The 27,946-nt window shown below is 56.0% G+C and overlaps 4 protein-coding genes across 6 annotated transcripts; 3 read left to right on the plus strand and 1 right to left on the minus strand.

Moving 5' to 3' along the window:
• The first annotated feature begins 43 nt into the window (after positions 1-43).
• ercc5 (excision repair cross-complementation group 5) lies at positions 44-6,051 on the plus strand. The gene is made up of 15 exons (XM_086144398.1): positions 44-221; positions 1,237-1,412; positions 1,492-1,607; positions 1,681-1,782; positions 1,912-1,981; positions 2,054-2,200; positions 2,279-2,480; positions 2,560-3,450; positions 3,519-3,718; positions 4,195-4,314; positions 4,547-4,760; positions 4,835-4,979; positions 5,063-5,263; positions 5,346-5,430; positions 5,532-6,051. Exons 1-15 carry the CDS (start codon positions 134-136, stop codon positions 5,946-5,948), a joined length of 3,174 nt encoding a protein of 1,057 aa, XP_086000524.1. The 5' UTR covers positions 44-133; the 3' UTR covers positions 5,949-6,051.
• Positions 5,903-7,844, plus strand: mettl21e (methyltransferase like 21e). The gene is made up of 5 exons (XM_086144397.1): positions 5,903-6,313; positions 6,770-6,915; positions 6,987-7,104; positions 7,179-7,276; positions 7,355-7,844. The coding sequence occupies exons 1-5, from the start codon at positions 6,268-6,270 to the stop codon at positions 7,691-7,693; spliced, it is 747 nt and encodes a 248-aa protein (XP_086000523.1). The 5' UTR covers positions 5,903-6,267; the 3' UTR covers positions 7,694-7,844.
• Positions 7,845-9,620: 1,776 nt separating this feature from the next.
• mettl21ca (methyltransferase 21C, AARS1 lysine a) lies at positions 9,621-13,364 on the plus strand. Of its 2 annotated transcripts, none has more exons than XM_086144395.1 (8): positions 9,621-10,104; positions 10,187-10,278; positions 10,345-10,505; positions 10,710-10,827; positions 10,898-11,557; positions 11,878-12,014; positions 12,079-12,196; positions 12,284-13,364. In XM_086144395.1, exons 1-8 carry the CDS (start codon positions 9,995-9,997, stop codon positions 12,667-12,669), a joined length of 1,782 nt encoding a protein of 593 aa, XP_086000521.1. In that variant the 5' UTR covers positions 9,621-9,994; the 3' UTR covers positions 12,670-13,364. The 2 variants fall into 2 exon arrangements, with proteins under 2 accessions (XP_086000521.1, XP_086000522.1); XM_086144396.1 differs by having other exon boundaries at positions 9,623-9,880.
• Positions 13,365-13,477: 113 nt separating this feature from the next.
• Positions 13,478-27,890, minus strand: tpp2 (tripeptidyl peptidase 2). Of its 2 annotated transcripts, XM_086144393.1 has the most exons (29): positions 27,667-27,890; positions 26,575-26,703; positions 26,383-26,478; positions 24,909-25,013; positions 24,670-24,794; positions 23,869-24,032; positions 23,639-23,793; positions 23,476-23,552; positions 23,267-23,394; positions 22,938-23,186; positions 22,723-22,838; positions 22,461-22,632; positions 22,231-22,388; positions 22,074-22,150; positions 21,840-21,946; positions 21,448-21,602; positions 21,230-21,346; positions 21,053-21,153; positions 20,888-20,984; positions 20,672-20,809; positions 19,531-19,775; positions 18,520-18,598; positions 16,684-16,722; positions 16,298-16,455; positions 16,121-16,217; positions 15,825-15,955; positions 15,476-15,743; positions 15,270-15,389; positions 13,478-15,173 (listed from the first exon to the last, which is right to left on the minus strand). In XM_086144393.1, the coding sequence occupies exons 1-29, from the start codon at positions 27,829-27,831 to the stop codon at positions 15,084-15,086; spliced, it is 3,858 nt and encodes a 1,285-aa protein (XP_086000519.1). In that variant the 5' UTR covers positions 27,832-27,890; the 3' UTR covers positions 13,478-15,083. The 2 variants fall into 2 exon arrangements, with proteins under 2 accessions (XP_086000519.1, XP_086000520.1); XM_086144394.1 differs by lacking the exon at positions 16,684-16,722 and having other exon boundaries at positions 27,667-27,889.
• Positions 27,891-27,946: the final 56 nt, after the last annotated feature.

The raw sequence follows: 27,946 nt of genomic DNA on the forward strand, positions 1-27,946 counted from the left end.
TATTGTTTGCACGCCGGACCAAAATACGGGTACACCGCTGTAGCTAACCGCATTATGTATTGAGCGCGTTGTATTGTATTGTTTTGTATTTTTTTATTATATTATATTGTTTTGTGTTGTGCACGCCGAAATCATGGGAGTCCACGGGCTGTGGAGACTGCTGGAGAGCACCGGGAAGCCCATCAACCCCGAGACTCTGGAGGGGAAGATCCTGGCCGTGGGTATCCTTTCTCGGCTGCAGTGTGTGTGTGTGTGATCCCGGTAAAGATGCAAACTCAGAAACACTTGAACACACCGAACAGATTCACGTAAAAATATAAGCAAAACGAATGCTATAAAGTAGATTCTGTGTGGGAGTGAGGAGGATGGAGAGGAGCGGGAAGGAGTCCATCTGACGGGCAGCACAGGTTAGATGTTCTGGAGATAAAGTCACACTGAGAGGATTTGGACAGAAGGGGGTGGAGAAGATCTGGGAGCAGCCCAAAGGAAAAGATTAGTTTTACACGATGGACCAATGACGGTTCTTGCACTAAACCAGGGGTGGGCGAACTTTTTGGTACATATATATACGATACATATATATTTTAAAAAAGAGCGTATTTGTTAACAGAACATATCACACTTCTCTGACATTTGCTTTGAAAATAAAGCAGCTTGGTTTTGAAAGCTCTGACGTTTGCTTGCATTTCATGCACAAACCGTTTTTTCCCTTGTAACTTCACATCCAACTCATGCATGTTTGTCAGTGTGTCCACAGTAAAAGCTAAATCACAAAACCAATCTGTGTCATTCAGCTCAGGAAAATTCTCAAGTAGCTCCAAAAATGAAATATTCTCCTGTTTGAGCTCCAACATTCATTGATCCAATCATTCAATCGTTCACATAAAGTATAAATTCTGTACCAATCTGGCGGGCCGGATTAAAAAGGCCATAGTTTGCCCAGCCCTGCACTAAACTGTCCAGGGAACTCTGCTGCGACTCTTTATATTCAAATTCAAATGAGATATTAAATCGTTAAATCTCCTTTCACCTCAGTACCGGTAGATTGCATCTGCCTGCACCGTATACTTTATTTGCTTATTGTGCCGTTTACCGTTAACACGCACGCTGTGTTTTATCTCATATTACCGTGGGAGAGAAACCTTGCCGATTCTAAAACGAGGGGTTTTGCCAGTTGTTTTGGGGTGTTGTTTTGGGGTCCCGTGTAAAGACTGGACCCTAACCAGACGCGGGCAGACATCAGCATATGGCTGAACCAGGCGGTGAAGGGGGTCCGGGACCGGGACGGGAACAACGTCCAGAACGCACACCTGCTCACCCTCTTCCACCGCATCTGCAAGCTGCTGTTTTTCCGCATCCGTCCGGTGTTCGTGTTCGACGGCGACGCGCCGCTGCTGAAGCTGCAGACGCTGGTCAGTGCCGAGGTTTCCTCCGGAGGGTTCGGGTTCCTCCACGAGCTCCGGCGGATGAATGTGCGTGGCTTCGCCGCAGGCTCTGAGGAGACGCAGGAGGGAGGAGCTGAGCCAGGAGTCCAGGCAGACCAACGAGAAGCTCCTCAAGACCTTCCTGAAGAGGCAGGCGATCAAGGCTGTGCTCGGGGACAGAAGGTGAGCCGCCCGTTCTGACGTTGGGGGAGAAGAAGAAAACCCGGACGAGCTTCTCGACTTGTCTCCGCTTCAGCGCCGAGCCTCCGCCCAGCCTCTCCAGCATCAGGAGGAACGAGGTGGACGACATGTACGTCCTACCGGCCCTGCCTCCAGCCGAGGAGCCGGAGAGGAGCAGGTGGGGGGAGATCTGATGCAACGTACGGTCAGATGGAGCTGGACTGCAGCTCTGGTCGGCTGCATCCCCTCGACGCACTCCAACCTTCTTCTGCCACATTTCCTCCACTCATTCTCTGTGTCCTCACAGTTCAGAGGAGGAGGAGGAGGAGGAGGAGGAGGAGGAGGAGGACACACCTGAAGGTTACACCGCCTATCAGGTAAGATCTGCTCAAACATCACCGTCGACATCAGGGTGAGCTTCGTAGGAGCTTTTGGTGGCTGCGTCTCAGGGAGCGGACGTGTACGAAGACCCCGACGGCGTGGACATCAACTCGGAGGATTTCTCCAACCTGCCTCCGGAGATGAAGCACGAGATACTCAAAGAAATGAAAGAATTCTCCAAAAGACGGCGCACCATGTTCCACAAACCCCCCGAGGTACCCTCATCCTGGCTGGTCCTCCTCCTGGAAGGAGATGGTTAACATCTACGCTCACCTCCTCTCCCCTGCTCCTAGAACTCGGGGGACTTCTCCCAGTACCAGCTGGCCGGCCTCCTGCAGAGGAACCTTCTGAACCAGCGCCTGGAGGGCGTGGAGAAGGAGATGAGCCAGCGCAGCGCCGGCGGCGCGCCGCAGATCCAGCAGGACGGGCCGAGTCACAGCATGGAGTCGCGGCGCCTGGTTTCAGAGGACAACTCCCACTACATCCTCATCACAGGTGGGTCTGCAGGACCTCCGGAGCTTCATCCTCTCCTGGAATGTGCGGTAACGATCGAGGCTCCTTCTTGGTCGCTCAGGCTCCTCCAAACCCCAGGAGACCCCGCAGAGCAGACCCGCCACGGCCGGCTGGTCCGGCACCTCCGTCTACGGCTCCAGGAGGAGGAAGGTGGACAGACCTGAGCCGCTGTGGCGCCCCGTCTCTGAGGAGGAGGAGGACCAGGACCAGGACCAGGACCAGGACCAGGGTCGCCATCCTGGAGAACGGAAACCCCACGTCTCGGCTGAAGCCTCACCCCCCTCGCCGCGGACCGTGAAGGCCATCCGGGCCGCCATGAGCGAGGGCTCCGACGAGGAGGAGCCAGACGGCTCCGTTTCTCCCAGGACTTTGTTGGCCATTCGGCGAGCTCTGGAGGTGCAGGAGGAGGAGGAGCACCAGGAGAAGGAGGTGAAGAAGAAGAAGAAGAAGGAGAGCAGCATCACCGCTCCACCCCAGGTGATCAGCAGCAGTTCAGAGGATGAGAGACAACCGGAGGTTCTTCCCTCTGGTTCTTCATCCAAAGAAGAAGATGTGCTGCAGAGCAGAGAAGACCTCAGCTCAGAGGAGGAGGAGGAGGAGGACGTCCGGTGGAAGAAGGTCCAGGTGCCGCGACCATCTAACGGAGGGTCCGGTGGACGAGAGCAGGAACAGAGGGAGCCAGAGGAGGTGCCTGAGAAGGCTGAGCAGATGAATGTGTGGACAGGAGGTGGAGAGCAGAGCCAGGAAGAGGAGGAGCCACGGAGAGAAGAACATCAACCTGGAGTGAAGGTGGAGGTTCCACCTCGGGGAACCGTCACGCCTGCGTCCGAGGGGCTCCTTGGGAACCTTCTCGTCCGGTCGGAGGCCTCCTCAGGCCTGAGGAACGACACCAGTGAGGAGGAGGAGGAGGAGGAGGAGGAGCCGGACGGCAGCGAGGAAAGCGAATCAGAAGGTACAAGATCCACACGATCCAGGATCTCCTGAAGGAGCGGGTTCTATCTAATGTCCATCTGCTCTCAGAGAGCCTGGTGGAGGTGCCGGAGGAGCTCCAGGAGGAGCTCCAGGAGGAGGACAGAGGCCAGAGCCCCGATGAAGAAGAGGGTGAGGAGGAAAGCTTGCCAGAAGTTCACCTGGATCCTGGAGAGCCTCCGACAGCTGAGGGAGAGGAGAAGAGGGAGGAGGAACCCAGCAGGAGCAACCAGTGGGAGGACTTCGACCTGGCAAGTGCTCTGTAGTTTGACCTAGAAAATCGAGATGAAGAACAGCTAGTTAGCTGCAGCTAGTTAATGACAGCGAGCGGAGGAGGGGCGGGGTTTACCCCGGACCAATCACAGGTCCACATGTAGAGACGCGCAAACATTCCCCCGCTCGTCCACACGTTCCACACCGGGAGGTCTCCGGTGGACCTCGGGAGGAAGCCGGAGAACCCTGAGGAACCCGGCGCGGACACGGGGAGAACGTCTGACGACGCGGAGAGCGTTCCGAGAATTTGAGGCTTTTTCCAGAAGCAGATGGAGACGAAGCGAGAAGGTCCAGCCGCGTCTCCACGGCGCACGTAGAAGTAACAGGAGTCCGACGAAGCTCTCAACACCTCGGGGCCACGAGCCGGGGGGGCGTCAGATGTTTCTGGGGTTCGGGGGCGACGGGCCGGGTGGGCGGAGCCTGACGGGGGTCCGGCATGTGTGCGGGTCTGCAGGAGGAGCTTCGGGCCTTGGAGACCTCCTTGCAGGAGGAGCAGAGCAGCTTGAGGGAGCAACGGCAGCAGCAGGAACGCATGGGCAACACCGTCAGCGGGCAGATGTACCTGGAGAGCCAGGTGAAGCCCAGGAGAACACACACACACACACACACACACACACACACACACACACAGAGCACCACATCTCCATCTCCACCCCTGGTGATTCCTTCCAGTCCATCTCTTCCCTCCCTGATGCCTCCACATCTCCATTCCTACCCTGGGAGACTCTCTACCCCTGCTGATGCCTCCCCACATCTATGGTGAAGTTCTAGTGAAGATCTGGGATCATCTCCTCCGTCCATGCCAGGAGCTCCTGCGGCTCTTCGGCCTGCCCTTCCTGGTGGCCCCCATGGAGGCGGAGGCCCAGTGCGCGGCGCTGGACCAGGCCGAGCAGACCCACGGGACCATCACCGACGACTCGGACGTCTGGCTCTTCGGAGGGAGGCACGTCTTCAAGAACTTCTTCAGCCACAACAAATACGTGGAACACTACCAGTACAGCGACCTGCACAACCAGCTGGGTCCGCACCACCTTCCGGTCCTGCACCTCCTCTGGTCCTCCACCCTCGCTGATCCCCCACCTCCTCTGGTCCAGGTCTGGACCGCAACAAGCTGATCAACCTGGCCTACCTTCTGGGCAGCGACTACACGGAGGGCGTGGCCGGCGTGGGCTACGTCACCGGGATGGAGATCCTGAACGAGTTCCCCGGACCGGGACTGGAACCTCTGACTCAGCTCAGGTGGGCTTTCAGGCCTGGGTTCTCTTCATGTTCTCCTGCACATCTTCACTCCGCCTTCTGCTGAGCGAGGTTCTCCTCCCCAGGGCCTGGTGGTCGGAGGCCCAGGACAGGAGGCGCCTGGCAGCAGATCCTCGGGACACCAAGGTGAAGAGGAAGCTGAAGGACCTGAAGCTCCGGCCCGGGTTCCCCAACCCGGCGGTGGCCGAGGCCTACCTGCGGCCCGCCGTGGACCAATCAGAGAGCTCCTTCAGCTGGGGGCGCCCGCAGATCGACATGATCAAAGAATATCCTTCCCGCTCGCGCACGTGGACACCATGTCCTCCGGGGATCTTCTCCGCCGTCCGTTCTCCTTGACCTCACCTTCACGTTCTGTCTGAGCCGCTTCGGCTGGAGCGGCAAGAGGACCGAGGAGACCCTGCAGCCCGTCATCAAGCAGCTCGGCCTGCAGCAGGTGACCTCCAAGGGTTCTCCCCATGTTCTCCTGCCCGGACGCTCTGGAGATGTGTGTCGGTACGGTTCCTCCTCCCTGATGTTCTGGTTCCTCCCCTGCAGACTCAGCTGAGGATCGACTCCTTCTTCCGCTTGGAGCAGCAGGAGAAGCCGGCGGTGCAGAGCCAGAGGCTGCGCCGCGCCATCACCTGCCTGAAGAGGAAGGAGCGCCAGGAGGACCTCCAGGAGGACCTCCAGGAGGACGCCGCCTCTCCACGCAAGTCCAAGAGGACGGCGGGGGACGGAGACGGCGGCGGGGGGGAGGGGCCGGCCTCCGGGGGAGGGTTCCTGGGGTCGGAGGTCACCGAGCTTAGCTCCTGCCAGGACCTGGCTCCTCCACGCAGACCTCCAAGGGCGAGGAGCTCCAGCAGCAGCAGCAGCTCCGGGGACGAGGGCGGCGGTCCGGTCGCCATGGTTACGGCCAGATCGGTGTTTGAGGGCGGCAGGCGTGGGCGGGGGAGGGGCAGGAGGAAGCAGTGAGCTTCAGCGTGGAGACGTGAACCTGAGTGACCACGAGGAGCTTTTGGACCTCAAAAGGTGTTTGTGTGTCAGGAGAGCAGTGTTTTCTAATAAAGATCTTCCTGGAGGTCTCCTTCTTTGGTCCACGTCTGGCTGCTTCTCCGCGGCTGAGGTTCCTCCTCCCCCGAGGCAGCTGCTGCCGTCCGTCACCTCCGCTGGCAGACACGCCGGAGAAGACGCGTGGATCGCTCTGGACGCTGAAACCCGAAGCCTCGGAGCTCTGAGGGCGACGCTCCCGGTTCGGACCGAAGGAGGGGGCGGGGGTTCCTCCTGAGCAGACATGGAGACCGCTGAAGACAAGCAGACGCTCAAGACGGACGGAGAAGGTAGGAGGACTTTTTAACATTCATGGCAGGAGAAACGACCCTTATGGGTTTTTTTTAGTGTCTGCTCCTCAAAAGCGAGATCTTCAGGAAACCCCTGAACTTCAGAAGATCCTGAACACGAGGTGATCCTCAAACCTCCAGCTCTTAACGTGCTCGAGCTGGCCTTCATTCCTCATACCGGCCTGGCAAGAACGTCCAGCGGCCGCCAGACCTCAGATGCCCGGGATCCCTCAGCTTTGCCAAGTGTGTGTGTGAGAGTGTGTGTGTGTGTGTGTGGAGGGGCTCTCCTGACCTTCTCTCCTTCGTTGCATCATGTCTGAGTAACGAGGTCTGGCAGGGAGCCTGGAGGAGAACATCATCTGCTCCTCCTCCACAACGTTCGGATTATTTCTGCTTGCGTTTCTGTTGAGATGTTTTGAAAGCACGTTACCTTCTCCTCTCCTGACCTGGACGCAGATGAACGTCTGGCCGAGGCCATCATGTCTCGCCGCTTCCACCCGTCCGCCGTCGGGCCGGAGACGTGGGAGGGCTACATCTTCTCCGGCCTGGAGATCCGCATCAAAGAGTCCACGGACCTCTACGGAGCGGTGCTCTGGCCCTCGGTGGGTCCACCAGCAGCACGTTGGTCTCCAAAACATCTCCGCTCCCGAGTGACCATCTGACCCCGCCTCAGGCCCTGGTGCTGTGTCACTTCCTGGAGACCAACCGGGACCGGTACGACCTCGCCGAGAAGAACGTGATCGAGCTGGGCGCCGGGACGGGTCTGGTGACCATCGTGTGCAGTCTTCTCGGTGAGGAACCGTGCGAGAACCCGGCGGTGGTGCCGCCGGTTCACGTTGACGTCCGTCCGGTTGTTTCCATCCAGGAGCCAAGGTGACCTCCACCGACCTGCCCGAGGTGTTGGGGAACCTCCAGTACAACGTGACGCGGAACACCAGGGGGCGCTGCAACTACACCCCTCTGGTGGGTCTGGAGGCTCCGATCGGGACGTGAAGGTGACGCGGCAGAAGATCTCACGCCGGCCGGTTCTCGTACCCGCAGGTGACGGAGCTGGTGTGGGGCCGAGACCTGGAGCCACGCTTCCCGAGGTCCACGCGACGCTTCCACTACGTCCTGGCGGCGGACGTGGTCTACGCCCACCCCCACCTGCAGGAGCTGATGGACACCTTCGACCACCTGTGCCAGGAGGACACGCAGATCCTGTGGGCCATGCGCTTCAGGCTGGACCCGGAGAACAGCTTCGTGGGACGCTTCCAGGAGCGCTTCCACCTGGAGGAGCTCTACGACCTGCCCAGCCTCAGCATCAAGCTCTACCGGGCCTGGAGGAGGAACCCCTGGACCAAAGACCTACAGCAGGACCTCCGTTCATGTGACTGCTGAGAGATACTTCTTCGTCATCTCGTCTTGTATGTATGCATGGAGGTGAAAGATGGAGGAGATGTTCACCTGACGCCCCTCTGACGTCTGCATGTGAGAAGGTCCGTGTCAGGATATGTCAGAGTCACATTAAACGACATGAAGACCAAACAAAGGTTTGCTTGACCTGATTCACCTCCAGAAGGTCAGTGGAGGTCCACCCACATGTGAACGGGAACATCAGCGGTGGAGAACATTGCCTGGTACAGAGAGGCCCATCTGGAGAACATCACCTGAATAAAACAAGAGGGGCTGAGAAACCAGGAGAACTTCTGCTGAGGTGGAGAGCCTGGATGGATGGATGGTTAGATGATGGATGGATGGATGGATGGATGGTTAGATGTCTCCTTAGGCTGCAAGAAAGAAGATCTTCACAGAAGCTGCTAAAAAAAACATTGTGGCAGCTGTGGATTAGCTCGTATGTGCATGTTGATGCACACTAGAAGTTGACTGACACACACACACACACACACACACACACACACACACACACACACACACACACACTGGTTGGAGTGTGTGATGATCTAAGGCTGCAGACCCGTCCGAGTCCCAACAGCTGCCATGCCATAAAACTAATGAGACGACAGACGAGGCTGGGCATCCAACCTGAAACCTTCTGGAAGCTCAGAAGACACGCACACACACACACACACACACAAACACACCTGTCAATCATGCAATCATTCACGCTCTCATTTTCATCTAAGGACAGTTTACAGACTTCCATGAACCTACTGAGTGTTTTGGACAGAACCCAGGCAGGAGAACATGAAGAACCCAGGTAGGAGAACGTGAAGAACCCAGGCAGGAGAACGTGAAGAACCCAGGCAGGAGAACGTGAAGAACCCAGGCAGGAGAACGTGAAGAACCCAGGCAGGAGAACGAGAAGAACCCAGGCAGGAGAACGTGAAGAACCCAGGCAGGAGAACGAGAAGAACCCAGGCAGGAGAACGTGAAGAACCCATGCGGTAGAACGTGAAGAACCCATGCGGTAGAACGTGAAGAACCCATGCGGTAGAACGTGAAGAACCCAGGCAGGAGAACGTGAAGAACCCAGGCAGGAGAACGTGAAGAACCCAGGCAGGAGAACATGAAGAACCCAGGTAGGAGAACATGAAGAACCCAGGCAGGAGAACGTGAAGAACCCATGCAGGAGAACGTGAAGAACCCAGGCAGGAGAACGTGAAGAACCCAGGCAGGAGAACATGAAGAACCCAGGCAGGAGAACCGCCAGACTTTAACATTAATGTTGAAGACCCCTGTGTGACCTGGAGACCCCTGAGAATAAGATCTGATGTTTTGCTCCACCACCCCAGGATGGATTCTCTTCAGGAGACATCAGTGGACTCAAAGCAGCAGGAGGTGAACCTGAGAGGTGACACCTCACCGTCAAAGCCTCCAGAATGCAGCCCCGGAGACTAATTAAGTTTATGTTTCGGCCCCTCGCCTCCTCCTCGGCGTGCCTTCCAGATCCTGTTACCTCCATCTGGGCCACCCTGGAGAAAACAACACACTTCAGCGCAACATGGCAGAGCTCCAGGCCAGAAGGTGGGGGAGGAAGTTCTCCTGCGGCCGAGGAGCCCGGGAGCAGGACCACCTGGACCTCGGAGATGCTCTCCGACAGCACGGCGACGCCGAAGCGGCATCCGATCCGCAGCCGAACGTGACGACAGAAGATCCTGCATGGGAGCTTTGAGGTCTCCACTCAGCTGCAGCTTCGGCTGTGTGTGTGTGTGTGTGTGTGTGTGTGTGTGTGTGTGTGTGTGTGTGTTTGGGGGGTTGGTGGATTTCTAACCCAGTCTCGAGTTCCTAACTTCCAAAAACACACACACACACACACACACACATTTCTCCACACATGTAGGGTTTCAGGACGTGGAGGCTTCCAGAAAAGGCTGGTGGGTGGAGCCTCCACCAGGGGCAGGAGGTCCTCCCTTCATACGAGGATCTCCAGCGTCCATCCCATGTCTCCATGCCGTTTTTGTTCTTTTAATTTCTAAAAATAGGCCCCCCTTCTGATGGAGGGAGGCGTGTCCTTCAAGAAGTTCCCTAAAACCTCCTGCTCGGAGGTCGCCGATGCAGAGAGAAGGTCCTCCTGAGGAAGCACAGGTGCAGAGAGAAGGTCCTCCTGAGGAAGCACAGGTGCCGGTAGGTGGGAGGGCAGGACTCTGAGGCTCTGCTGAGTGGACCCTGGAGCTCCAGGAGATGTTTAGATGATTCCCGCCTGGTGTTGCTTGTCAGCTGCTTCTGCTTTTGGTGAAAATGAGAAGAGGGAGGTTCTCCTGGGGTTGTTCTCCTGCATGTCCAAGAGGGGTTAGCGCCCAGATTAGCTCCTCGTGGAGGGGGGTCTGTTCCAGCATGGATATGGCTGGGTGAGGTCAGGAGGTCGGGGGGATCTGAGATGAGCGTGTGAACCCAGGAGAACATCAGGTGACGTGTCTTTTGGTGTCTCAGGTTCTGCATGGATTCTTCACCCACGTCCTGCATGGAGGAGCTGCATGGACCAGAGGAGGAGGAGGAGGAAGAGGAGGAGGAGGAGGAGGAGGGTAAGGAAAGATGGTGTGGTTCTTCCCGTCTCCACCTGCAGACATCTGACGTTGAGATGTTTCCAGGTGACCTCCATGGAGCCGTCGAGGAGGAGCAGCAGCAGAAGAAGCCGGCGTGGGCGCCGTGTGTCTTCAGCAGGACCGACAAGGAGGTCTTCTTCTACGCCGGGCAGGAGATCATCATCACAGAGGGTCTGGACTCCTACGCTGGAATGATATGGCCGGCGGTGAGAAGCTCTGAGCCCAATCATCTGCTGATCTCCGATGTCGGTAGCCAATCACGGGGCGGGAGGGGCGGGGCTTAACCGGGCGGGTCAGCTGTCAATCATATGGACGTCCAGCTCGTTTGCCCTCAAGTAGATGCAGGGGTCGACGGGACCAATCATCCGCCCGGGTTCTGGAGATCCTAAAGATCTTCATGTGTCCACCAGGCTCAGGCTCTCTGCCACTACCTGGACTCTGACCGCCAGCGGCCGAGCCTCGTGGACCAGGCGGTCCTGGAGATCGGGGCGGGAACCGGCCTGGTGTCCATCGTGGCCTCGCTGCTCGGTACGTGACCCCGGACGCTGGTTTCCTCGGCGGCGAACGTTCTCCTCAAAAACTCGCCTGCGGTCCTCAGGTGCCTGGGTGACGGCCACCGACCTTCCAGAGTATCTCAGCAACCTGCGCTTCAACTTGTCCAGGAACACCAGGGGGCGCTGCAGACACACTCCTCAGGCAGCAGGTCTGTCCTGGAGCTTCAACCTGGAGGAGACCTTCCCCGCCTCCGTCTACCGCTACGACTACGTGCTGGCGGCCGACGTGGTGTATCACCACGACTTCCTGGACGAGCTGCTGGCCACCATGAAGCACTTCTGCCGGCCGGGCACCAGGCTCATCTGGGCCAACAAGGTCAGGATGGAGTCGGACCTGGTCTTCACCCGGCGCTTCACGGAGACCTTCGACACCAGCCTGCTGGCCGAGGACGGAGACATGAAGATCTTCATGGGAACGTGCAGAGAGGAGGAGGTAGGAGGCCAGGCGGGGCCAGAAGTCCAGGAGCATCTGAGGACGGAGGAAGGACCAGAGGAAGAGGAGAGCCGAGTTGTGGACGGTGGAGAACCTGGAGATGTTCACCTCAGCGAGGAAAAAGACAGAGAAACACATGGAGTGGGAGAAGATGAGCCAGCGAGTGACCAAGAGGAGGAGATGGGTGGGTCCTCAGAGGAGGAGGAGGTGGAGGTGGAGGAGGTCACTGAGGCCACCTGCAAACTGACGACTGGCGACGAACATCTTCCAGGTAGGTCTCACTGAGGAGGACGGTGGAGGCTTCAAAGGGTCTACTGGAGGTCAACTGAAGTCCACACACTTCTTCCTTCTGCATGGATCTCCAGGAAACACTACTACTAGTACTACCACCTCCTGAAAGATAAACTACTAACCCTCCTCCTGGTACTAGTTCTCCTACTACCTCCACTTCTCCTGCCACTACCAGTGCTAATGTTTTCTTGTTGATGTCCAACCGTCTGCAAAGCAATGATGGAAATGACTCCAAACATCTACTGAAGGACATTCCAATGATCTTGAGGACCTCCTTCTGCTGTTCTCGTGCTCCTCCAGCCTCGGGGCAGCCGGCATCTCCAGGCTGGGTTCCAGGCACCTGGATGGGCTTCGGCAGGGACGTTTACCGCTTCGCCCGGCAGGACATCATCATCTACGAGTCCATCGACTCCTTCGGCGCCGTCATGTGGCCTGCGGTGAGTCCTGGGGGGGCCGGGGAAGGTCTTCCACGTTATCTTCTGGCATCTTCTCGCCCTGCAGGCTCTGGCTCTGTGCTCGCTCCTGGACGACCCCGGGAGTCCGGTGGAGCTCAGGGGGACGGAGGTTCTGGAGCTGGGCGCCGGGACGGGCCTGGTGTCCATCGTGGCCAGCCTGCTGGGTGAGCCGTCCTGACGGAGCTTTAGATGGTTTGAGAACCCGCGGCATCTCGAGAAGTTCCCGCCTGGAACACCGTTTGTCTCCTCAGGAGCTTCGGTCACCGCGACGGACCTGCCCGAGGTGCTGGGCAACCTCAGGTCCAACCTGATGAGGAACACCAGGGGGCGCTGCACGCACACGCCTCGGGTGGAGGCCCTGTCCTGGAGCTTCAACCTGGAGGAGACCTTCCCCGCCTCCGTCTACCGCTACGACTACGTGCTGGCGGCCGACGTGGTGTATCACCACGACTTCCTGGACGAGCTGCTGGCCACCATGAAGCACTTCTGCCGGCCGGGCACCAGGCTCATCTGGGCCAACAAGGTCAGGATGGAGTCGGACCTGGTCTTCACCCGGCGCTTCACGGAGACCTTCGACACCAGCCTGCTGGCCGAGAACGGAGACATGAAGATCTTCATGGGAACGTGCAGGAAGTGAAGGACTGCCGGACCACGTAGTGTAAAGAAAGGCGGAGAAGTTTGAGATGAGCTCCGCTCGGTCTGGTCCTCTTCCACCGCCGTCCAGGTCTGAGAAGGTCCGACCCGCAGGGACACCACGAGAAGCACAACCTAGCATGTTCTTATCTCCTTGCTGTAGTTACCCCACGCTCAGAATGTCTGGAAGGAGACGTGAAGAGCAGCTGAGGTGGAGATGGTCCTCTACCAGGGGACTTCTTGTTCTTCACGATCACCTGAAACCAAGCCCTCCTGTTTGTTTGTCACGTGAAACATCTCCGCTGCATGCCAGGCCTCCACTGAACTCCTGCAGAGATCTACTGTGATTATTATTCTTGTTGCTTGAGAGTTTTTATATTCAAAGGAAGCAGGTGACCTCCACAGGCTGGACCTCCAAGGCTGGAGTCTGGAGGTCCGGCCCAGATTGGAAGAACCGACATCTTCTCCTACTGAGGGAAGAACTCCACCCTCAGCCCGGGCCGGGATGAGTCCGTGGAGGTCAACCGGAGGTTCTGGTCCCTGAGCGGAGGGCCGAGAGGAGGAGACCTGCTGACGTACCTTCATGTCTTCACCCCGATCCTGTAAATGAGAGGTTGAGTCTGGAGGTGTGTCTTCTGGCTGAGGGTCACGTTGGAGCGGCTCTAACAATACACTGAGAAGAACGCTTCCTTGCTTGAACGCTCCGTTGTGTTCTTCAATGTTTCTCCTCCGACCCGCTATCTCAGACACGTGCACATCTAGATGGAGGCGACTCCACCACAAACAAACCAGCGCACACATTTGATTCTTCCAAAAGAAAATGGGTTTTATTGAGTCCTTCTCGGTCTTTGCGAGGCTCGGCGGAGCCTCCTGCCCGAGGAGGAGCGGGTACGAGGTCCTCCTCGGAGCAGGAGGACCTCCTGACGCCCTGGACCGCATTGGCATTTCAGCGACGGACGGACGGAACCGCAGACAGATATGAGGGTCCATCCGGTGCCGGAGGAGGACGGCTCGGGTTCCCCGAGACCCGAACACAGGACGGAGGAGGAGGAGGGTCAAAGGGCCTTTCTCTCAGAGGTTAAAACCAAATATGTAGCAGCTACGTGGGGTTCCATCAGCTGGGAGGAACCACACCGGGGTCTGGGTGCACGAGAACCCGCTTCCTTCGGGTGGATGTTTAGGAAGGTCTCCGTTTCTGAAAGCGTCTCGGAAGAAGTTGACTCGGTCTCGAAGACGAGGGGAGGGTCCGGCAGGAGAAGGTGGACCGCGCAACCCCTTCACAAGCGTGAGGAGAACCAGCTCCTCGGGTTCGGACACGAGGTCCTCCTCCATCTTCTGACGGGTGGATGGACGGGCCGCCGTTTGGCACCACTGTCCGGACACGACCCCCCCCCCCCCCCCCAGGAGTCATGTGACCCTCCACATTCGGGGTCAGGGGTCACATGAGGGGGTCTTCAGGAAGTCAAGCAGCTCCGGATCCACATGCTAACGGCTAACAGCTAACGGCGTGACTCCAGCAGCCGTCCAATCGTATCGATCCGTGCCGACTGAACCAGCATGAAACCACAAGAGCTTGGATTTTATTCGCTGTCACCTCCTACAAAGTGTGAAGAATTTAAAAAAAAAAAAAAAACAAATCTAGTGATGGGTCTTCTTTTTAAGATGGGGGGGGTCAAAGTGTGTGCTCCTTTTAAAAGCTAAAGAATAATTAAAAACAAAAAACACACACCCATGCCTTTCCGCTAGAACATCACTCTCCGGCGTCCACACCCGAAGTCAAGCACTCTGAAGGACATCTCCGCACGCTTTCAAACCAACCTCCTCTCCTGACGGCCCACCAGACATGCAGATACGCAAAACCCTGCCTGGACAGAGGAACCAAACATCTGTCCGTCCTCTGGTGGAGCAAGGACGGACATCACGACTGCCACCGACGGACCTCCTCCGGGAGGGGGGGGGGGGGGGGGGGGAGACGACCTTCTCAAGCGGCGAGATGTTAAGCAGCCCGTGGAACCTGAAGGCAAAGGTCTAGGAAGGCACCTCAGATGCAAAGGAGCAACCCGGCGGAGGTGGACGGAAAGACCTCAGACGGGGCGTGGAGATTAAAAACAATTAGAAAGGTGGCGGCGGGGAGGGGCTGCAAACACACACTAACAGCCGGTTCTGCACGGTCGCGGTTGCGGGTCGGGGGGTTCTGGAGACGGAGGCGGGGGGGCCGCGGCCTGGTAAGGTGTCGAGTGCTTCGAGTCTTTTTTTATTTTCTTTTTTAGGCCTCGGCCTACGTCTAACATCTAAGAAGACGAGAATCCTCTGGAAGCTGCTCAGGTGCATAGTCCACGTGGCCCGCGGAGGGTTGGGGGTGGGCGGGGGGGTTCGAACCTGCGACCGTTCCATGCTCATGCACGTGTCCGAGGCGGCCTAGAAGGGCGTGAAGTCCGCGGGGTACATGACGGGGAGCCAGTGCTCGCTGAAGGTGGCGCTGTGCGTCCATCGCAGGTGACGCATCAGCTGGAAGAGGAAGCAAACCACAAAAAAAAAAAAAAGGAAAGAATTAGAAACCGCGGCCCGTCGCCGAGGGAACGGGCGCCTGGGATACCGTCGTACTTGGATGCAGTTCTTCATGTTGTCCTTGCTGGGCTTCTCCTCCAGCATCTTGGAGGTGTACTTCAGGGCCCGGCCGTACATCTTGTTCACCAGAGCGTGTTTGTAGGAGAACATTAACACCTGAGGAGAACGAGGAGAGCGTTAGATCCCGGGATGAGAAGTTCCTCCACCGAAGGTCCGTCTGATACTTCGCCGGCAGGAATCACCTTGGAGTCCGTCAGCTCCGCCCACTTCTGCACCTCCCAGAAGGTATCTGCCAGGGCTTTGCCCGCGGCCTGCGGCGCCTCGTCCGAGCTGCCGGACGGCTGCGCGGGAGCGTCCTCGGGCGCCGCCTGCCCCGTGGCCACGGCGGCGCCGTTGTCCAGGGGAGGCGGCGGCGACGGGGACGGCGGCGGCAACAACAGCTGGTCGGCCAGAGCGCAGCCCTTCCTGCAGAGGGCGTCCAGAAGAGACGACTTCTGCTTCTCCATGTCGCTGAAAGACCAGAAGTCGGCAGGTTAGGAGCCGGTCGGAGAATCGGACGCGGAGCGACTCCATCGAACATCTCCGACGTACGTCTTGATGGAGGCGGCGTCCGGCCGGGGGTCGTTCTTCATGGTGAGGTAGACGGCCAGGGCCGTCTGGTCGATGTGCGAGATGACGATGTCCGCCGCCGCCGCCACCTCTCGCAGGTGTTTTGCTCGCTCCTGAGCAACAGGAAGGACACACACACACACACACACACACACACACACACACACACACACACACACACAGAGCGTTACGGTTCTCCTGGATCACCGAGACCTCGCCTGCTTTGCCCAGGAAGCTCTCCCGCCTCCGTCGCGACCGTGCGAGCGCCGGAGGTCTACCTTCTCCGAGTCCAGCTGATGCAGCCGCTGCACGTGCAGGGGAAGGTAATCCGAGAAGTTCTCCTGCAGGTCGTCGTACAGCGAGCCGGAGTCCAGCCTGGGCGGCGGCGGAGGGAAGGCGTGATTGACGGCTCACGGGAGGGGGAGGGGGAGCGGCGGCGAGGGAACGCCACTCACTTTGTCATCCACTGGATCTTCAGGTCCCTCATGGCTTCCGCAAACTCCTCCTTCACGTCCTTCTCCTTGTCCCCGTCCTTGTCCTTCTCCTTTTCCTTCCCGCCGTTCTTGGTCTTGTTGGGCGCCGGGATCAGGTGGTAGAAGACCGACACAACGTCCTGAGGAGAGACGGCGATGGCGTTCAGATGTTAAAGCAGTAATACGAACCTCTGAGTGGAGATTTGAACCCTTCCCCCTGGCGTTAGCGAACTGGCTGGTGTTTTCATGGAACACGGACACACACATGACATGCTTCCACACAACAGACACACAGGAGGGCCGGCGGCGGCGGCGGCCCGTTTCCGCCGGTCGCTCCGCCGTACGGTGTTCTCTAGCCCATCCAGTACCTTTTTAAACTTCCCTTGTCGTTTTGCAGAGGCCTGCCCCTGGTGGTCAGAACAACACAGAGGGAGGGAGAGTCAACACAAGCACGCCAACGTTTCAAGGATTCTCTCTGGCGCCGTCCCGGCGTCCTCGCCCGGGGACCGCGGGTCCGCCGCCGTGACCTCTGGGGTTATCTCGCATCCGACGCGCGGTGGAACCTCGACTTACGATCGCTCGGGCTTTTCCGAGTTCGAGCCGAGCGAGGCGGATGTTTAGCTTCGTGATCGCAGGCCAGATCCGCGTCAGGAGCGAGGATGGCGAGCGTTTGTCTGGCCGTCAAGTGGCGTTTAAAGACGGCGGGACGTATCGCCGCTAGCTAGCGAGCTAGCTAGCTAGCCCAGAGAACACCATGGAAAAACCTGAGCGAGGTGTGCATGTCGTGGACTCGTCCAGAAGTTGTTGTGGGTGAGGAACGGTGATGGAGAGCATCGTCCGGGAGACGGCGGGGCGTTTACGGGGATTCGGCGCGGCGGACGGCGGAAACGTGGATGGACGCGCCGTTCAACCCGGTCGGGACGGTTGGATGGTTTTAAAAAGAGGCCCGGCTTCACTCTGTCTATAAATGGAGTTTAGACATAAAATTGAGCAAAGCTACATTTAGCATAGCATTGTAGCATTCAGGGTGGAGCCAGTGGTATGTAAAGTGTGCATGTTACATTACCGTCTCTTTTTATATGTGTTATTATTTTTCATACATTACACGTTATTTTTCCTATTTAAATACAGAATAAAACCGTGGGCTGGAACGGATTAACATTGTTTCAACTCATTTTAATTTGATATACTACAAGCTGGGATGAGTTGAACTCCTAAGTCAAGGTACCGCTGCTCTGAACTTCAGCTGGGAGCCTGGAAGCCTCCAGAGCATCTCCTTCACCTTCTTCACCAGGATGAAGTAATTTGGCAGCGAGAGCCATGGATTGAGCTTCGAAAGGGGGCGGGACATGACTTCTAAACGGGGAATAAACTGCGTAGAAAGCAGCGGACAACGGCAGAATTGGTGTTAAACTAGCCAGGAGTTAACTAACCTGGATATGAGTCAGAATGTGAACGTTCTACAGGGGCAGTATTTGAAGGTCACATTAGCGTCGCTGTGCGTTCAAAGGGTGTAAGTTCTCCTGAGGAGGTGCCTTTTCCATCCCTGGACCCAAACATAGGGGTGGGACTCAAAAAAAAAAATCACAGCGAGTCTTCAGAGTGAAACGGCGAGACGGGAAAAGCGTAGCCGCAAAAAGAAAACTGCATTCGATGCAGGACGGGTTCCACATTTGCCACCGTGGACGTTCTCCAACTCCCATTTTTAAAGGTATCATCAAGCTTTTCTGTTGCTCGGTCAAAATAAACAAGGGGGTTCTTGTTCTGCGAACAGACTGGAATCCAAGGACGAGGAGCCACATCGGACACATCAGGGGTTTGAGCAGCTTTAGTATTAGCATTAGCATTAGCATTAGCACAGACAGTGGCAAATGGGTGAGTTGACAGTGACGACGTGCTCTGAGAAGCGGCGCCTCCTCCGGCGGGTTCAGCCCCCGCGGGGACGGCGGGAAGATGTTTGATGGTGAAGAAGAACCAGCGTTCCCCGCCCACCACAACCCCCGGCCAGACCCCCCACACCCCCAGGAGTGGGGGGTCTGCGATCGTCCCGTCACAGCTTGGGTGACGAGTGAAGAAATCCCAGACAAGCCTGGAGACTACTAACAAGGTCTTGGTGTGAGGAGGAAGAGGAGGAGGAAGGGGAGGAGGAGGGCTGAGCGCCGGGCTGGACCAGGAGGATGATCAGAAACAACAGATCTACTCACTGCCTTCTTGCCATACTCGCTCTTTGGGACGACCAGAGACCCGGAGAGGAAGCATCCAGGACTGGTCCCTTTGGGGATCCTGCAGGAGGAGAAAGACCAGAGGGTAAACAGAACGGGGTTTTTAAAATGCTGTGATGAAGCAAAGAATCCTGCCACCAACTGCGCTCCTCTCGGAGAACCTGACGTTGAAGCCTCTCGATACCGGAGATGTCTTATCTTCCCCTGAGCTCGCTATCGGAATGGACGAACGCCCACGGCAACAGGAGTGTGTGCACACACTCCGCAAGCGGTGACAGGTGTGTCCGGTGCAGGGAAACCTCCGTCCCGAGACCGAGCTCGTAACCGATGTCCGTCAAATTAAATGTCTGATTAAAAAGAATTAAAAGGCTATGAATCTGTTCCAGACCCTGGTTTTAAAACAAGAATAAATGTACTTTGTTACTAACAAATGCTGTAATAAAAGTAATTCATGAAAAAAAGGAATGAGCAGGTTTGATTCAGTGCATTTAACTGAAGATGGTGGAGTTTTTCCATCTATCCATAACTTCCTTGCTCCACCCTGAATGCTACAATGCTATGCTAAGTGTAACTTTGCACTCCATTTCTGGACGGAGTGAAGCCGCTCCTCTTTCTACAACCATCAAACCCAAACGTCCCCGACCGGGGAATCCCCGTAAACATCTCCTGCATCCTCACAGACGATGCTCTCCACCATCGCACCTCTCCTCTTATCAACGACCAGACAGTTCCACAACACACACCTGGCTGGTGTTTTTCCATGATGTTCTCTGGACTAGCTAGGATCCCACTGTCTTCAAACACCTCTTCACAAACAGCGACGTCCACGTTGGTGTCAAACTCTCTTCCCGCGGATCCTCACTCAGATCTACCAAACATCCACCGTCTGCTCATATCTGGCAAACTCCGGAGGATTCCCTGGGAAGCTATGGTTCCTCTGCGCGACGCTATCTGGGCTACAAAGCTATGATTTCCTTTCCGCGGCTCACTGACTTGTCGTCCGACAGGGCGGTGACGTAGAAGTGCTGCGTGGTGCCCGGCGCCATGGTGACGGAGTTGGCCTTCTTCTTGGCCAGCAGGGCGGCGCGGTGCGTCTCGTAGACGTCCAGGCCGAGCGTGGTGGACAGACGGTGCGACACCACGAAGGGCAGGTCCTTCAGACGCTCCAGCTCGCTCGACTGCTCGTGGCGCACCTGCAGACGCAGGGTGTAGTCGCCTTTCTCCAGCTTGAGGGAATACTGCAGGGGGGAAGGGGAGCTGGCATGGTTAAAGAAAGTCTGCCTTTTCCTGGAAAGCCATAAAAGAATGGAATGGGCTTCCAGACAATCTTAAGAACATGGCTGATTTTCACACCTTTACACGGGCCGTTAAAAATTGGATTCTGGAGCGCCAAACATGCTAACGCTAACAATGCCAGGCGGGTATTTTGCCATCAGATGTTTCCCTTCTGGGTAACATCTGATGGCCCCCAGATGACCAAAGTAACAATATCACAACAATAGCACTTTCAACTTGCAAAATGCATATTTTGTTGCCTGTTTATATATTGTATAGTTATTTTATGTTTTTAATATACTGCTCAAAAAAATAAAGGGAACACTTGAACAACACAATGTAACTCCAAGTCAATCACACTTCTGTGAAATCATAGTGTCCACTCAGGAAGCAACACACATTCATTTGGACTTGTTTTAAGGACATTACATCAAAGTTGGATCAGCCTGGAGTTTGTTTTTACACTTTAATTTTGAGTGTGATTCCTAATCCAGACCTCCATGGGTTGATACATTTCATTTCCATGGATCATTTTTGTGTGATTTTGTTGTCAGCACATTCAACTGTGTAAAGAGCAAAGCATTTCATAAGAATATTTCATTCATTTAGATCGAGGATGTGTTTTTTAAGTGTTCCCTTTATTTTTTTGAGCAGTGTATATTGTCTATTTTATACAGTTTTATATTTGTATTGTCCAGGACTACAGATGGAAATTAGCTATGAGCTATAATCTGGTACAAACATCTCTGCCTCTGTGCTTCATGTATTTGTACACTGTCCTAATAAACTTCTGAACAAACAAACAAACAAACATGTGGAGACGAGGCCGGATCTCCTTCGTGGTCCGACGGAGGTTCACCTGGTGCGGGTAGGCGTCTCCCGAACCCAGCAGCCTCTTGTTCTGGTCGAAGAGCATCCAGAGCTGGCTGTCGAACTCGGACTCGTAGAGGAGCTCGCAGAGCATGGGGCAGCTGGGGGTGACCTCTCCGCTCTTGGGCTGGGGGGCCGCAAATCAAGTCAAAGAAGAACCGGAGAAGATCCTGCTCAGGTGCCGAGGGGAGAGCGTGGGCCTCACCTGATGGAAACTGTAGGTGAGGACGATCTCGTAGAGCTGCCGGTTGTTGGGGAGGACGTCTCTCAACCCCAGGGGTTTGATCTTGGAACTCAAGGGCCTGAAGGAGGAACCGTCATTAACCGGAGACCTCCAGCCACGGCACCGCCGGCCGGCTGCTCCACTCACCTGAGCGGCTGGACCCAGGACTTGAGGGTGATGGTCGGGGACACCTCCTCGTACCTCAGGGGCGAGGACACCTCGAAGCCGGTGATCCCTTCGGAGGCGTGCTGGGTCGCGGGCGAAACCGAGAGTCAGCGACAAACCTCGCGGAGGTCCTGCTCGCGTGAGAGGAGGAGATCTTACCACGTGCAGCGGCGACGGCGACGTGTTGAGGCCGTGGAAGGAGATGCTGTAGTCCACGGTCACGTCTCCGAGGCTGGCCCACCAGCGCGCAATGCACAGCTCAACTATCTTGCCTGACTGGAGAAGGAACAGAGTACTCTTCTCATATCCGACGGTACAAAATACATCCTCCGACGACCTCCGTAGATACGTAGAAGGTTACCGCCGGAGGAACCTACCAGCACGGGGAACGCCTCGGTCAGCGTGCCCTTCTCCAGCAGCGACGAGAACTTGTAGAACTCGTTGGCCCTGTAGGCCCTCTGTTTGACCAGGTGCACGGCGTGGAGAACAAACTTGGAGGACACGTCCCCAGAGTGAGAAGTCAGGACAATCTCTGTGAGAAGAGGAGGAGGTGGAGGAGGTGGAGGAAGACCTTCAGGGCTGAGGTGGAGGTGACCATGAGCGATCAAAAACCTGGAGCTGGTCTGTGTCGTTCATTAACTCCAGAGATCTTTCAAAGTAATGCTCATGGAATCCACAATTTATGTTGTGCACAAGCACACGCACACACACACACACACACACACACACACTATGACACTAACTAACACACACACACACACACACACACCTGCCCAGGACGCTCCTTGAGGGACGGTGATGAAGTGGCGTTTGATCTGCCCCGGCCTGAAATGGATGTCCTTGAAACTCAGCTCCTGATTCCGGCTGTCCGTCACCCTGCCGGGTCAGAGGCAGAGGCCCGTCACACACACCACACACACACACACACACACACACACACACACACACACACACACACACACACACACACACACACAGTAACACACACACACACACCCCTTACCTGGTGGGGATGATAACAGTGATGGGGACTCTGAACAGGGGGCCACAGGTGGGGGCTGCCGTGTCGTAACCACACACCTGCAGAAGGTAGATGGAGACGGCCATCAGCTGACGGTGCGTGCTGAGATCTTTCCCGCCGTCCGGCGGCGCCGACCTACCTCGGTGTAGTGCACGCCCTCCCTCAGCCCCAGGGGATCGATGCGGACGTTGACGTGGCGACACTGGTTCATCAGCTCCAGGTGGGAGGGGCACTGCACCCACGGGGCGGCGCAGGTGAGCGCCAGGTGGAGCTGCAAGGAGATGCGCTCCGAGTTCCCTGCGTCCAGGGTGGAGAAGGATGTGATCCTCACACACACACACATACACACACACACACGAGAAAACGTACCTGTGTTTTCTGGAAAGATGGGTTCGATTCCCACCCCGTGGTCAGAGGGGGACAGAATCTGGGCCGGGTCCCTGAGGTAGATGCCCCTCTGAGAGCCCACGGTCACCGAGAAGCCCAGATGGCTCGTGGGCAGAGAGGAGCTTTGAGTGAGGTAGTCTAATGCTCGGTCCACCTGACGGGCCGGGAGGAGAACCGGAGAAGGGATTATAGAAACACCGTGGGCGTCACCACGTCTTCCCCGCGTCCACGGGCGTGTGGTCACCTGGATGATCCCGTGGCCCTGAGCGAACACCTCGATGTCGTCCACCTTCAGGGCGGTGTTCTCCAGAGCTCTTCGCACCGCCGGGACCGACGGATGGATCCCGTTCTGCTTCAGGCCTTCACACGGGGAAATTGTTAAAACGGGGGGGACGCCCACCTCGGCCGTCCGGCACACACACACACACACACACACACACACACACGGGAGGGACGCACCTGAGAGGACGAGGGCGATGCCTCCGCAGGCGTTGGGGGACGACATGGACGTGCCATTCATCAGCTGGGTGCCGCGCAGCGTCCAGTTGGGTACGGACGCGATGGCGCCGCCGGGGGCGCTGATGCTGACCCCCAGGGCCCCGTCCGTACTGGGGCCCCTGGACGACCAGGTGTACTGGTTCGGGGGCAGCTTCTCCCGCAGGGAGTATTCGGCCACCATCATGTCCGGGGTCACGTAGGCTCCCACGCCTGAGGGGGGAGGAGAGATGGAAGATGAGGGTGGAATGACAAGTGTGTGTGTGTGTGTGTGTGTGTGTGTGTGTGCGTACCGATGACGCTGCTGGTGGTTCCCCCGGGGCAGCCGACCGTGGACAGGCACGGGCCGTTGTTCCCCGCGCTCGACACAAATATCACGTTGTGCTTCTGCACGGCCTCGGTGATCACCTCGCAGATCCTCCTGAGGGGACAAGGGGACGCATCGCAAGAAGCCACACACACACACACACACTTGCATGCGGCGTCGGTCCGTCACACACACCCCGAGTTGGGCCAGTGGGTAGCCTCCCCGTAGCTGTAGTTGACCAGGTCACACTTGTGGTTGATCACTTCGATCATCTGCGAGAGACAAGGTCGTGTGGAAAAACGTCACTTTCAATCGAATCCCCGAAGGAACGGTCGAACCGTAGATGTCGGCGTCTCACCGCGCGGATGAGGCCGGTGCCCGTCTCCATGGTGCTGAGCCGGGTGTCTCCGATCTTCAGGGCGAGGATCTGGGCGCCGGGGGCCACGCCGTTCCGCTCGGGTTCGTCCGGGAAGTAGCCGGCCGCGATGCTGGCCACGTGCGTCCCGTGAGCCCCTTGGGACGGCACACAGCAGGGTCAGCGCCGCCTCGGACCGCGGCGAGGACCACCTCGACCCAGAGGAACCTCACCTCCGCTGGTGACGATGCAGAGGGTGTTGCCGTCGTCGTAAATGTTGACCGAGTAGTTGAGCATCTCGGCGCTCCCTAGCGTGGCGTACTCTTGGTTCTCCCTGTAGGAGCTCAGGACGGTGCACTGGCCCAGATCTCCACACTCGGATGTGTCCATGACAGCCCTTTAACGGAGAAAGAAGATGGACAGGTCTAAGAAGTGTCCAGATGGGAGTTCCAGCCTCCTCCAGGAGACCCTATTGGATTTGCACTCCCACGGCAGTAAGAGACCACGGTAGGAAGCATCTGCGACCTGCACCTTCAGCCACACACTCAAAAACAAACCACAGAAGAAGAGGAAGACGGACCACATGGAAGTGTTTTTATCTTCTCCCTGCATTGCTTCACTGGGAGAAGAACCCCGTTGGCCGTTAGCTATATCTGTACCTATTTTGGACCAAAATGTAGATGTTTTGGTCCAAAATAAGTCCTGCAAGCCCTGGAAACCCCTCAAAGACACAGCTCCTGCACATTTTGTCCCCAGGAAACATCTGGTCACCTAAACTTTTAAAACCGGCAGCTCCATTGTTTGCAAGATCTATCTGCGAATGTCCGCGGCTTATGAGCTCCACCAAGCACCGCTGAGTTCCTACGGAACCGGAAAAAGACCCTGCATGGGAGTAGGAGCTCGGATGGATCCGGGAGCTGAGGTTCCTCTGCTTCAATGCCCCAAGAGACAGACCGGTTCCTGAAAAGCTTCTGGGAGCTGCAGAAGGTTCCTGCGGTGAGGAAGCACACCGGATTGCGGCTATTATGACCTACTTCCATGTGATGCCATCGTGCCAGAGCACGCAGTCGTAAACGGGCCCGGGGTCGCTGTACTTCTTTTCTAGAGACGCTAGCAGCTCCGACTGACTCTGCAGCTCCTCCTTCTGTAGTTTCTCCATCTGACGGCAGCAAGGGTGGGGGAGCGAGGTGTGTGAGAAGGAGGCGGCGGGAACACACCGCTCAACGGAGCGGAGGAGGACGGAAACCCGGCGGCTCAAATGTGTGCGTCCGACCTGCGACAGCGTGGAGTGCGAGAGGTCGAACTCCTCCGTCCGGCGGCAGACCTCGGCGAGGGCCGCCCGGTGGTGCGGGTCCCACATCTTCTCCTTCCGCTCTTTCTGCCAACACCACAAAGATCACCGTCATCTCCGGACTGTAAACCACTACTTTCTTCACACGCTTTGAACACTGCGGTTTAAACAACAACAACAACAACAACAACGCGGGTAATTTATGGATTTTCTTTTGGCTGACAAGCTTCACGCCGCTAAAACATTTCGCCTCGTCACATCGCACCGATGAAACGAACGTGAAATTCCGAGGCCGTTCAATTGCGACGCCGAAGAAGACGACTTTAACGGTTTAAGCGCGCAGGTGGAAGACCAAGATAGCGATCGTCTGGAGGAGGACAAAGCGGGGATAGAAGATGGATGGACTTTCCCTTGTCCTATTTATTATTCATCTTTTTCATCAGCTGTGTTACAGCCACAGTTGGGAAAATTTCCAGTATGTATTTGTGGATGTTACTCGTATGGATTTGATTAAAAGTTTAAAAAAAAGAATTCTGTGTAAATATCTCATGTTACAACATGGACACCTGCAGCTTATAGACAAGTGCAGTCTATATACTGTAAATTCTGGCATTTAAGCTGCTACTTTTTTACACGCTTTGAGAACTGCGGCGTTTACAACAATGCGGCTAATTTTTGGATTTTTATCGGGTAATTACGGTGGCTTCCTTCCACCGACACCATCACAGAGGACGAATGAAACGGTTTCTCCAAACCCACTCTCATTTACGATCATTCTTCAGACCGTCCATTTTGCGCTTATTGCACACACACCCCCCTCATGAAAAAGACGCGCAGAAATGCATTTGATGCGGCTTTTGAGTAAAAAGCGATCAGTCTGGCTGTCCAAGAAGGAAATAGAGCTGCTGCATGGAAAAATCTGTTCTCAAAACAAGCATTTGCGTTACGTACCGGTCGTTGTAGATGTTACCGTCATTTACTTTAATAAATGTTTAAAAAAAAAAAACTTTCCTGTAACATCTTGCTGCATTAATATCTCATGTTTTAACAAGGACACCTACAGCTTATTTATGTACAATTTCTATTTTCTTTTAAAAATTAGCAGACCTATATAAAGGTGCACTCTATCGCCAGGAATTTCCAGTATATCCACAAATATTAATACGTTTGATTTTAGCCAGTGCGTCTCATATTCAGGTGCGCTCAATAGTCCGGAAATTACGGCAAAAAAGATATTTAGATAAATAATAATTAAGACGGCGTCAGCAACAAGACGACATGTGGAGAGGAAATCATGAGATTAAAAGCATCAGCAACAGACGGCACCTCTGGCTCGTTTCCATCTGTGTGTTTTCATAATTAAACCGTTAAAAGATAAATTCACAGATGCCAGAGCGCTGTGCGTACAAGCCGCACACACACACACACACACACACACACACACACACACACACACCTGTATTCTCTCCTTAAGGGCCTTGGGAAAGAACTCATAGCCATTTTTAACTCCGATGTGATACTTCCCCGACGGGTTGACCCAGGTAGGAGGGATCTGGAGAAGATGAGAAGACATTGAATGGAAGGGAAGCAGGGAGAAAAATGTGACAAAGCAGAACAGATGTCTTAGTAGACCACGGTGGGAGCGGACCTTCAGTGTTCTGCCAGAGAGACCGCCGACCGTCCCGTCTTTGGGTTCCACCACGGTGCTCATGTTCACGTCGCTGCTGCCCGTCGTGTCGATGATGTCCACGATCTTTGGCTTCCCGTCGGTCGTGACCTGCAAATGCAGGGAAAAGCCACGTTCGGTAAACACGAAGCAAAGCAATTTGAGCAGAAGATGCAAAGGAGGAGCCGATGCCGCCTCAATCCAGACGTCTGCTGCAGGTTTGCATCTAAGCTGAGCAGATGGAGCATCTAGTCTAGATAACTGGAATGACACATCCAGGCTCGGTGAGGAGAACCCTTCAGCTGCAGAACATCAACCTTGCTGAGCAGCTTAACCCTCTCAGGCTCAAATTAAGTTGTAGTTGCAGGAAAAATCTGATATTTGGCTGTCGCAAATCTGCAACATCTGCCTGGTGAGGGTTTTTAAAGGCAGGGGCCACTTTTGACCTCTGAACTCCTTTCCAAGAAGGACAACGCTCACTGGGAACAAAATGTGCTTCATCTTGTTAAAATGTTGTCTCCAAACTTAGCAAATACACAAACAAAGGCAGATAATGAGCGCTGTTTACTCGAGAGTCCAGTTATTAATCAGACAGAAACACAACTTGCGCAGGCTGACGGCCGCTGAGTTAAGGTTATACTCTTTTCAAGCATCTGTCAAAATGTCCCGGGATTATTATTTGAAGGTTTATGACACAGAAACCGAGCCGAGCCGGTTGTGGGTTCAGAATCTCGACATGTTATTCAGAAAACCGAGCAGCAGCGCTGAGGCTAGGCTAACATGCCTCGCTAGCTAGCAGCTAGCCGATAACAGATGCTAGCTGAGATAACATTAAAAAAATGTTCAGTAAACTGGTCTTAAAATAAAACCGCACGGCCGGGAAATAAGATTTACACCCTAGAATTGTCGTGTGTCCGGTTGTCACGGCATTTATAGGTGTTTTTTGCTTTTTTTTGACGGTGCTCATCCACCGAGCCGAGCCCGCTAGCTTGCTCGTGTGGCCTTCCGCTAGCGCTGCGCCGAGCTAGCGCGGAGCTCCGCGGATCGCTAGCCGGGCAGCGGGGCGCACTCCACCTGCATGCCCGGGGCCCCCGGGTCCACGCCGGTGTCGAGAATGGCGATGAGCACCCCTCGGCCATCGTACTCCGGGAATCTGCTGAGGTAAGAGGCGGCGGCGGTTTCTTTCTTGGGGAGCAGCCCGTGGAAGGGGAACGGTTCCTCGTTGGAGTGAGCAGCCATGATCGGAGGAGCGACAATGAAAACAAAGCAGCGAAATGGGGATGAGGCTCGGAGGGGAGCCGGGCGGGGGGCCCGTTAAAGGGGCCGCGCCGCGCCGCCGGGGACCTTACGCTCC

The sequence above is a fragment of the Fistularia commersonii genome, chromosome 3 (genome assembly GCF_037954325.1).
Source record: "Fistularia commersonii isolate RoL2024-O1a breed Wild chromosome 3, RoL_Fcom_v1.0, whole genome shotgun sequence".
Lineage (NCBI taxonomy): Eukaryota > Metazoa > Chordata > Actinopteri > Syngnathiformes > Fistulariidae > Fistularia > Fistularia commersonii.

Excerpts from the sequence above, each read along its gene's own strand:
- ercc5 (XM_086144398.1), top strand. The coding sequence starts at position 134 with ATGGGAGTCCACGGGCTGTGGAGACTGCTGGAGAGCACCGGGAAGCCC. Across the intron at positions 4,980-5,062 it reads GAACCTCTGACTCAGCTCAG|GGCCTGGTGGTCGGAGGCCC; the intron begins GTGGGCTTTCAG and ends TCTCCTCCCCAG. Across the intron at positions 5,264-5,345 it reads CAGATCGACATGATCAAAGA|GTTCTGTCTGAGCCGCTTCG; the intron begins ATATCCTTCCCG and ends CCTCACCTTCAC.
- mettl21e (XM_086144397.1), top strand. The coding sequence starts at position 6,268 with ATGGAGACCGCTGAAGACAAGCAGACGCTCAAGACGGACGGAGAAG. Across the intron at positions 6,314-6,769 it reads GCTCAAGACGGACGGAGAAG|ATGAACGTCTGGCCGAGGCC; the intron begins GTAGGAGGACTT and ends ACCTGGACGCAG. Across the intron at positions 7,277-7,354 it reads GCTGCAACTACACCCCTCTG|GTGACGGAGCTGGTGTGGGG; the intron begins GTGGGTCTGGAG and ends TCGTACCCGCAG.
- mettl21ca (XM_086144395.1), top strand. The coding sequence starts at position 9,995 with ATGAGAAGAGGGAGGTTCTCCTGGGGTTGTTCTCCTGCATGTCCAAGA. Across the intron at positions 10,105-10,186 it reads TCCAGCATGGATATGGCTGG|GTTCTGCATGGATTCTTCAC; the intron begins GTGAGGTCAGGA and ends TTGGTGTCTCAG. Across the intron at positions 10,828-10,897 it reads CATCGTGGCCTCGCTGCTCG|GTGCCTGGGTGACGGCCACC; the intron begins GTACGTGACCCC and ends TGCGGTCCTCAG.
- tpp2 (XM_086144393.1), bottom strand. The coding sequence starts at position 27,831 with ATGGCTGCTCACTCCAACGAGGAACCGTTCCCCTTCCACGGGCTGCTC. Across the intron at positions 23,794-23,868 it reads CTGCATCGTCACCAGCGGAG|GGGCTCACGGGACGCACGTG; the intron begins GTGAGGTTCCTC and ends TGCCGTCCCAAG. Across the intron at positions 22,389-22,460 it reads CATCTTTCCAGAAAACACAG|GGAACTCGGAGCGCATCTCC; the intron begins GTACGTTTTCTC and ends CCCTGGACGCAG.